Source organism: Apaloderma vittatum, unplaced genomic scaffold, assembly GCF_000703405.1.
Source record: "Apaloderma vittatum isolate BGI_N311 unplaced genomic scaffold, ASM70340v1 scaffold3480, whole genome shotgun sequence".
Classification (NCBI taxonomy): Eukaryota; Metazoa; Chordata; class Aves; order Trogoniformes; family Trogonidae; genus Apaloderma; species Apaloderma vittatum.
This window is the reverse complement of record NW_009696028.1, coordinates 55,401-65,196: the sequence shown is the minus strand read 5'-3', so window position 1 is coordinate 65,196 and position 9,796 is coordinate 55,401. Positions and strand designations below refer to the sequence as shown.

General features: G+C 43.5%; 1 protein-coding gene across 1 annotated transcript in view; it reads left to right on the top strand.

The window, feature by feature from the left end:
• The window catches only part of LOC104276754 (protein unc-13 homolog B), an 85,574-nt gene extending 81,986 nt beyond the window's left edge, over nucleotides 1–3,588 (top strand). The window contains exons 28-30 of the mRNA XM_009873182.1: nucleotides 367–459; nucleotides 1,544–1,703; nucleotides 2,860–3,588. Coding sequence (XP_009871484.1) covers nucleotides 367–459; nucleotides 1,544–1,703; nucleotides 2,860–3,145 — 539 coding nt within the window. The 3' untranslated portion in view covers nucleotides 3,146–3,588. The remainder of the gene's footprint in view (nucleotides 1–366; nucleotides 460–1,543; nucleotides 1,704–2,859) is intronic.
• Nucleotides 3,589–9,796: the final 6,208 nt, after the last annotated feature.

The window sequence follows — 9,796 nt, the reverse complement described above, 5'->3', positions numbered from 1 at the left end:
GGAATGCTTGCATGTATGCGCAATAGCTTGGCAGGAACCTGTGAAATATCCTTGCTCTCTGTGAGGGCCCATTGTTGAGCCTTAGGTCTTTTAAATTATTTTAAAATTCTTACCAGTATTCTCCACAGGCTGGATCTCCGTGGTGGGGTGCAGAAAAACATTAGCGTTTACGCGTGCTGGGCATGCAAGCCTGATGTAATCTTGCATTAACGTTAAGTTATCGGTGTTGACTGAGAAGCTGGCTATGGAAGGTGTGCTGTGAAAATGCTGTGTTGTCTTGCTGAGGCCATAAACCAAAGATGGGTGCCAATAAACAATAATCCATTGTGCGCACGGGGGCCGGGGGTGTCAATTTTCTTCCAACAGGCTCTGGTGTGGATGATCCTGTGGGCGAAGTATCCATACAGATTGACCTGTACACCCACCCAGGAACTGGTGAACACAAGGTCACGGTGAAAGGTATGGTGAAGGACACGTTACGGCTCGGGCTCTGCGGCCCTGTGGAGGCAAATCTCCAGCTGTTAGCTCAGGCGACGTGAAGCCAGAATTGTTTTCTCTGTTTCTCATCGGGAACGTGTAGAGAAACAGCAAACGAGCTTGTCCAGCCAGTGTCATGGCAATGTACACTCCTGTTGTTTATTGGCAACGATATGTGAAGTAAACAAAAATGAGGTGATGGCTCTCACCAGGCGCCGCAGTTTAGCCTGTGCTGCAGAGAGCAGAGCAGCATGACAGGCTGATGTTGTAAAATTGATCTGCGTAAACCAAGGCATCGTGGAGCCAGTGAGAGTTCAGAGGCTCGTTTCTCCCATCCTGAAGGCCACGCTGGTCCCTGAAGAGCCGCTCTGAAAATAACCAGTGATTCAGTGATTCATGCCAGACTCGCTCTCCCTCCTTCATCTCCTTTGCTTGAATGCATCCTGTTTAACTACTTTAATTTACTCTACAGATTTATATAAACAGCTCTTCAGGCCTCTCTTCTGACTAAATCTACGCTGCAATGCAAAAACTGATTTTCACAGCTATTTCCTGTGCTCCAATCTGTTCCCTGCAGTGACCTGAGAGAGAATGAGAATTAAAGAGCTAATAATTCTGGGTTCTGGAACCACCCACAGCTCATGGGCTTTGTTTGTCTTACCTGCAGTGCCATGTTCCTTTTCAAGAGGGACCTTAACATCAACCCCCCAAATGCCCCTTTTTTCCCTCATCCCACACACAGACGTAAGCACTGAACTGGCAGGGCAGCCTGCCTGTATGCCTGGGGTTTTCGAACTAATTTCTTGACCACGCGTATGGCAAAAATCTAGGTGCTGTCCCAAGTATCAAATTCCCTTTGTGGAACTTAAACTGAAGCAAAACCCCATATCTTTGTATTAGAAAGAAGTCCTTCCCTTCCATGTAAGGACAGTGACGTGTTCAAAGTTGGACTTTGTCCTCTGACACAAAAACTGAGTGCAGAGCAAAGTGGAAGAATGTCCAGAACAATGGGAACAAATGAGTTTTTACTATAAAACAGGTTTTAACTCTCTTCTCTCTTTTCCAGTTGTGGCAGCCAATGACCTGAAGTGGCAAACATCTGGCATGTTCCGTCCATTCGTTGAAATCACCATGATTGGGCCCCATCAGAGTGACAAGAAGAGGAAGTTCACAACCAAGTCAAAGAGCAACAACTGGGCTCCCAAATATAATGAAACCTTTCACTTGTAAGTGTGAAAAATAGCCTGGGGGTCTGACGTGGCAAGTTGCCACATGGTGCAGAGGACGAGGCAGGGTTTTCCAGTCTCCAGGAGGAGCCTGTTCAGGGCCCAGAAGAGGGCGTGAACAAGTAGCTTGGCCCAGTCTTTGGTGCCTTGACAGGAAAAGCTAACTGTGGGAATTTATGCTGTGGGTGGGTTGCTGAGGTCTGTTCTCTACCAGCAGTGTCCTTTGGCTACCTTCTGAAATGTGTTGTGTGGCCTATGGATGTATTTTACTGTGATCCATCATTTTGATGAACTTTGTGTGTTTTATTGGTAGAGTTGAAGCTAGAAGTTCATTACATATTTTTAGTTCCTTTAATCTTAATGTGTGTTTTCATCCCAACTTGACCTGTGGGACATGCTTTCTGAACTTGTTGCCAAGGATACAGCCCCTGGAACTGGTAGTAAGCTGCACTGCTAAAATTGCAGTATTTCTCAACACTGAGTATTGATCTCTTCCTATTTGGCTTTTATTATTAAAAGGGCATCTTCCTTCTTGGAAGGCTCAACAAAGGGAGCTACAGACTAGTGCTCACCCAGCTGTACACTAAGAGTGAGAGGAAAGGAGATGACCAGCAAAAGACTGTAAACATGTTGGGAAAGAGGAACTGTCCGTGTACTTTTTCTGTGATGTGAGGAAAGGCAGGCTTCCTCTAAGTGAAGAGATTTTGTCCCTCTTTTGTGTTTATTTTTCTGAATTTTAGAAACATTAAAAAGACTTCATCTAGTTAAAATATTAATTACTGAAATAAAGCAAACCTTAACAGAAGCAAAAATGTTTGAAGTCACTTTGAGTTGAAAATCTTGAGTTGAAAACCTTTATTGTTCTTTGCTCCTCCCTTTTCACGGTTCTAACACACATGCAAAGGCAGCTTCATAAGGGTTTTCTGTTTTTTTTCTTTTTAATTAGCTACATTTTCTTTTTCACCTGTAAATCAACAAAAATGCCTGTACGCTATAGGTCTTGCATCCCCCTCTCTGAGCAGGGTTTTCTGTAGAAAGGACTTCTCTGTGTCCCATAAAAGCACTCTAGTCAGCTGCTGACACTTTTATTTTGCAGAGGAATTTAGACATTCTGAGAAACTCTTAAGTAAACCTGTGTGTTGTTTTTTATTTTTAGCATACTGGGGAATGAAGATGGCCCTGATGCCTACGAGCTCCAAGTCTGCGTGAAGGATTACTGCTTTGCTCGGGAGGACCGAGTGCTGGGGATAGCAGTGATGCAGCTCAGAGACATCGCAGACAAAGGGAGCTGTGCTTGCTGGTGCCCCCTCGGGCGCAGGATTCACATGGATGAGACTGGACTTACGGTCCTCAGGATTCTCTCACAAAGAACCAATGATGAAGTTGCCAGAGAATTTGTGAAGTTGAAATCCGAGTCCCGCTCCACAGAGGAAGGCACCTGAGCTGAGTTGTGTAGTGTTCCCTTTTCTATTCTGCCTTGTGCCAATATTTGCAAGTGTTCAACAATTCTCTTTAATTAATTACAAAAGGATTTTTTTTTTCATGTTGTCTTTGTCAGCTCCAATAGCGCACGTGTGCTGTACAGGAAACAAATCCATCAATCTGATGTGAATTATTTATTTTTTAGTAGCTGGGTAAGACACCATAGAGAATGAGACAATCTCCTCTTATTTAAGATGCAAATTCTGCTTTGTGTATATAAATTGTTTTATATCAGAGGCTGGGTATGCTGGGTTTTGTTGATACGCAGCACTGTGATTTTATCCTCTGAAGCTGGCAGACGCTAAAAAGGTTCTACATAATCACACTAGGATAAAAACATACAACTGTGTGGAAATTGGGAGAGGAACAGCAACTGGGGGTTTTGGCAAAGCACAGTTATCTCATTGAATTTGTGTACTGTGGAGCTACCAGGGGATATTCTGGGACAGATTATACCCATGTCCCAATGTGATACGCAGACACCTCAGCGTCTGCTTAAAAAAAGAATAGTTGCAAATTGCCCTGAAGATGCACATTGAGTGAATGTATGACCATGGATGTGCTGCTGTGAGCATGGGTGAGGCCAGTGGGATGAGGTGCAGAGCGGCCTAAGATCTCCTAGCCAGAAGCTGCAAAGGCAACACACCAGGAAGAGGCTGCAGCTGCCTTGCCATTGAAATTAGATGGTGTGTCTCAGAGAATATAAATCCCTACGTACTGCTGGGAATTCTGCATCACCACGGGGATGCTGTAAGCTGCTGAACTCCGCAACTCACACTTTGGCTACCATGACCGACATGGTAAGGAAGGGGAACAACGTCAGAGCCATGACAAATAACATGGCTGCTACACAGTTTTTCCACTTCAATATTCTTTTGTTATATCTCTTTTTTTGACGTAGAATTGGATAATTTAATACTTGCAGGCTTTCTGTAGCATTTTGTTAACCTGGAGTAGCTGAGACCATTCCTTGCTATGAACCCAGAAATGATGGATTTGCTTGGGAGAGAGCAACAGGTCTCCCCTCTGCAAGCCCTTAGTCTGGAGTGCTGGTCAAGGGGCAGCAGGTCCATTCGGTTCTTCTGATCTTGAAGTCGCTGTTGGCTGTGCTGCGGTTGATCCATGCTGATTATCATTAATCTGTGATTTAACGATACCATTGAAAATATTTTTGCACTGTCTTAAAGAAGCATCCTGGTTTTGTTTTCTTGCAAAACAAAACACTGTCCTGAGCAAAGTGATTGCAGGGAGGTCAGAATTTCTGACAGAAAATTCATAAGCAGGAAGGTCTGGAGTAGTGATTGCTCCTGAGGTATGTTTGTAGGAGAGTTTTCGTTGTTTTGGGGATATTTTCGCTATTTCCAGCTGCCCTCGTGCTCTGGAAAGGGCAGCTGCAGTCCTTGCCCATGAAGTACTGTAATACTGTCAATAAATTCAAGGACTGCGTATTGAATGACTATTTCTTTTTCTATTTTCTCTGACACTTGTACAGCTGTATGATATGACTCCTGTATTTCATGGGCCTGCTCGTAGAGTTCTGAGATGGCACATCTGCTTTGTTCTTGTGCATGGTGTATTATAATAATGCTCTTCAAAACTCCACGCTATTTGTCATGATTTTGAATCATTGTACGTGCCATTGTTATGAGAACTGTTAGTTCAGTCTTTAATAAAGTCTTTTAGCAGCATCTGGAGTTGTCTGATGAAGTGTAACTCTAACTAGGTTTATTAAATCACGTGGGGCAGAACTGCTACTCCATCTTTGCAAATTACTCGTGTGGCACATAGTTATTTCTCTGGTGCTGTGGATGTGCAGCAAGGAGTATGGGCCAGCAATTCACACCTTGTACATGGTGCCTCCGACTTTGGCATCTTTCCCTGAAGTTCTTGCCTTCTGATAACATTGAGACATTACAGAGAAGCATAGAGAATAACTTCATTTTCTTCTCCTGTCTGCCCTTTAAGTCAAGTTTCCTTTGTGCTGAGATTGGCTCCTGAAGGTGCTGAATAGAAAGACTCATACAGGCGGTGGGACACTTTACAGATAACACATGAAGAAAAATAATTATGTACCAAACTTGATTCATAGCTTTCAGCCTGACATAAGTATTGATACTCTGGAGATGGTATTGACAGGACATGGGAGAATGAACTTTCTTGATGTCAAGTAAACTACTCTCCTCATCTTTGGGGGATGCAGACAAGTTCGAATAACTCAGATTCAAATAATGCACGTCTCTGAATTCTTGTGATCTGAGAACAAGACCCCCTAAACCAAGTTTTTCCTTAAGTGACACATACACAGCAATGCAGGTAACTCGGACAACTCACAGTCCAGCCTGTAGCAGTATTTCTGGCTTCATCATGGGAAAGTTACTGAGTTTGACAGCATATGGCATGTGATGTGTTGTTTAAACCACAGCCCTGCTTGGATACCAAGTTAGAGGGTACGCAGGTTTCTAACTCATCAGTATGCTTGCTTTGTCACTTCAGCAAGTGCTGCAGTGGAGAGAATCCAATAAAGAGCTATTCAAAGGAAGAGCACTGGTCTGGCTGTTACTAGCAGAGTTGATCACAGGATCAATTTCCGTAAGCATTGCTGTGTAACATACTTGTCTAAAACCATGTTTCCATCTTGCCTCGTTACTTGCGGATTTGCACCCATTTGTGACTCTTTCAGTTTTTCTTTCCTGCCTGAAAAACCTTGCAGGCTCAAGCTACAAACACTCAGACTTTTTCCAGCCAACTCATGGCCGAGGGTTTGGAACAAGATGGTCTTTAAGGTCCTTTCCCACCCAAACTATTCCATGATTCTGTGATTGTACTTGTGACAGCAGTACTGTGCTGTGCACATGGCTCTCTTTGTGCTATTTGAACACTTCTCAAAATGACAATTGGATATAGGATATAGACTGTATGTACCAAATACACATGCATATATAATAATAAACATATTCTTGATTAAACAGAATACATTTTTTATAAATATATATTTTATACATATATATACAGGCACCCGCCTGCTCTTCTGCCTCTGTTTGACTTGGATGCATTTAGGAGTGAGGATTTTGCGGAGGTGGTTGCAGTGTTGAGGTTCTGGTTTGCTCTTTTCTTGTAACTCATCATGATTTCTTGAGATTTTGAGGTTGCTGATGTGATGCTGGAGGATTTCGCTGGCATCCTGGTCTGAGGAGGAGCAGAGCAAGTATTCGGGGGACTCTGCTGAGTCTAAAATCTATTTCATGGTCTTAGATGACTACTGAGGGACAGACTTCAAAGCAAACCTGGGGTCCCGTCTGTCATACTCTCTTTTTTGGAAAGAAGGTGCTCAGGGACAGGCGGTTATTAAAACAATCCCGCAAAAGAAGAACTCAGAGGAACCACCCATAGAGAAAGAGATGGCCTAAACCAGAAGATACTGCACTACTGCACTACTGTGTGTGAGTATCCCTGGGGCAGGTTTTGGTAAACAAATGTAAGGTGCAGGGGGGTGTTAATTCAGCTCAACTCTTTCTCGCTTTGTCAGACTCTTATCTGTGATGACCCAGGAGGGGTTCTGAAGAATGACCCAGCTCTGAGTTATCCAAAATGACTAAACAGGGGACAAAGGAAACCTGAATGGAGCCCAAACCCAAACCCGAGTCTCATTTCAACCACTCTTTATTCTTGAGATATTTTAATTTGGCTTAGTAAACCACTTGTGTGAGCAAACAAGTAGGGTGCTCAGACAAAAAGATATGGGGAAATCCCAGCACATCACCAAAGATAAATGTTCTAGATAGTCCAATTTCCTCAGGCATACCTCTGCCTCTTGACATCCCATATTTGCAGGATAAAAACTGTAAGATTTTGGGTAGAGTGGAGAGAATTTTTTCCAAAAATACAGCTCAACTGTAGGAGATCCTTCCCTGCCTCCGTGGAAATGTCAAATGAGGATATTTTCCTTGGGATTGAGAACACTTACCTGAGAAAGGGTAAGTGAATAAGAAACAGGTGTATGGTATTTCACATGCTTTAAGATTGTGATTAAGGTATTCATATTTCTCACACGTATAATTTGTACTAGTACATTCCTGGGCATAACTTAGTTTTGTACTAGTGTATCCGGTGTATTGCTTTTTTGAATTGCAACAGTGCATTCCTCCATCATATCCATAAAACCTCCAATAGCAATATATTGGGCCTGTGAGTCAAGTTCAAATAAATTGCTGGTTTGAACCTTGCAATGAAGTCTCTCTCTCTGTCACATACAGACCCTGAAATTTCAGAGGGCTCAAACTCCTGTGGTTCTCAAGGAGAGATCACTTCCACGCTAAACTTCTGAAAACACCAAATTGCAGAACTGAAGGCTTGGCAGCAAGAGTCTATTAATTTGTGGAGGTGGAGGTTAGGTGACTGGAGAATAATATTTAAGATATGTAACATATCCAAGTGATTTCTATGCATGATGGAAAAAGACATTCAGTGTCATACGGAAACCAGCTGAATCTTACCATGGGGTGCAGCTGAGAAAACCTTGTTCTAGGGTCAAATCTGGCAGCTCAAATCTAAGTGGGCTTGAAGGAAAAAAAACATTGCATACTATGTCAGATGTGAACTCTTGGAGAAGGTGGAGGGCACTGAGGTTAGTGAAAGGACAAAGAGGTGACATAATGGAAATAGGCTGAGAAATATGAGAAGCCCACAAAGTCAGGGACTGATAATGAGAAGTTCTTCTGGAAGGCAGGGAGAAGTGTTGCTAGAAAGGCTGTACATTGGAGCAGATGCAAAGAAATTATACATGTAAGACTGAAAATGGAGAGCACTGCTTATGAGCTCTTGTCTGGTTTAGCAGAACAAAGTTAAGTGGAGATGGCAAGGTTATTCAAATACCAGACACCACTAAAGGAACTTCATCATGATTAACAACGCTGTGATGCAAGAACAAGTATTTCTAGATTGACCATAAATCACAGGCAGCAACTGAGCAACTTTAAGCATAAAAGAACTGAGGTCCTGGAAGAAGTCCTTCAGTGTCCGCCCCCCTGGTTTAAAAGAGTAGCTGAGGGGGATTATGCCACAGCCCCCTGGAAGGGCTTAGACCCACAGTATATATTCCACCTGGCATGAGGGAATGCCACCAGCCTCATCAGCCATATTGCACATGTTCACAGGCGTCTGTCCAGTTTTCTCTTGAAGGGAGGAAATGAGAGTGTAAGAGCAGAAAAGGAGGAAGATGACTTGTCTGGAGGAAATCTCAGGAGCAGCCTGACCTCCTCTTGCTGTCTCCTCCCTCCTTGCTGCTGCCCAGAAATGAGGAAGCTGAATCTCATGCCTGAAGAGCCAGCTGCCTTCCCAAGTCTGTCCTAGTCACTCCCCAAACCCTCCCGTTCTCCTGCTTCTTATCTTCATCCATCAATTTGCTAATCTCTTCCAGGAAGACTGATAAACTGCCCTCCCCACCTCTGCCCTTGGGTCTCTGCTGTCTCCTGTCACACCCCTAGAGACATGTCCTTTCCTGTAGTGCCCTTTGATCCCCATCACATGCTCACAAGCACAGACATCCCTTCAAGCCCTGCTATCTTGCTCCTCCAACTCATTTTTCTGACAATGTCACAGCCTTGAGCTGGACGCAGCTTTAGAATGGAATTTCCCCTAAGATCAAAAAAATCTGTTAAGTCCAAAAGTCAGGCTTGCTTTCTTTCCATCTGTTCTTAGAAAATTATTTCATCTTTTCAGATAAAGGCTAGAAACAAAAGGAGTATTAACAGCTTTCTGTCTTTCACTAAATCTCAGCAGGGTGACTGCTTTCTCTCTCAGGTTTGCTTTCCCAAGCTGCAGCAACCTCTTCAACCTCCTCCTTTGAGTTCCTGCAGAAGGTCTCTCTGTCACCTGAGAGGTCTGGCAGCATGTCTACTCCCTGCTCCTCCCAGAAGCCCATCAGCATTTTCCAGTGGCAGCCTGGAAGCTTTTTTGAGAACTACAGGCTGTTGCTTTTAAGATTAGGAGCAAACTGATAGCATCAAAAGGCTTCCTCCTGGACGCTCGTCCACATTTTGAATGCTGGATGCTGTTCTGGTCCTCACAGCTCAAAAGTGATCCATATAAAGGGAAAAAGTTCAAAGAAAGGCAAAGATTGTCAAAGGTTTGGGATATCTGGATAAACTGGAACCCTGCAGCCTCAAAAAGCAAGGACTAGAGTGGGATATAATAAAGATCTACAAAATCTGCTTTGCCTGGAAAAAAGTGGGTATGACCAGCCCTTGAGCATCTTTCTGAAGAAAAGAGTGGAGGGCATCAAATTAAATTGGATGGAACCAGGTTCAGAATGGAAGAAAACAGGTCTTCATGCAACCATTTATGAATCGGTGGAACTCTTTTTCAGGGACTCAAAGGGGACAGAAGGATAGCTTAGGACTCATTAATGAAAAATTGTGGAGCCAAGAACATCCCTCGAGCTGAAAATTACTGGCACCATAAAGTGCATCAGAAGGAATAATCTCATCTTGTTCTTACTCTTCTCTGGACAGCTGCTTGTAACCACTGTTGGGGGCAAGATTTGCATGAGATGGACTCCTGGTTTGAAACCACTCTGCTTTTCTCACAGACCCCACAGAAATCCCCATGGCAAG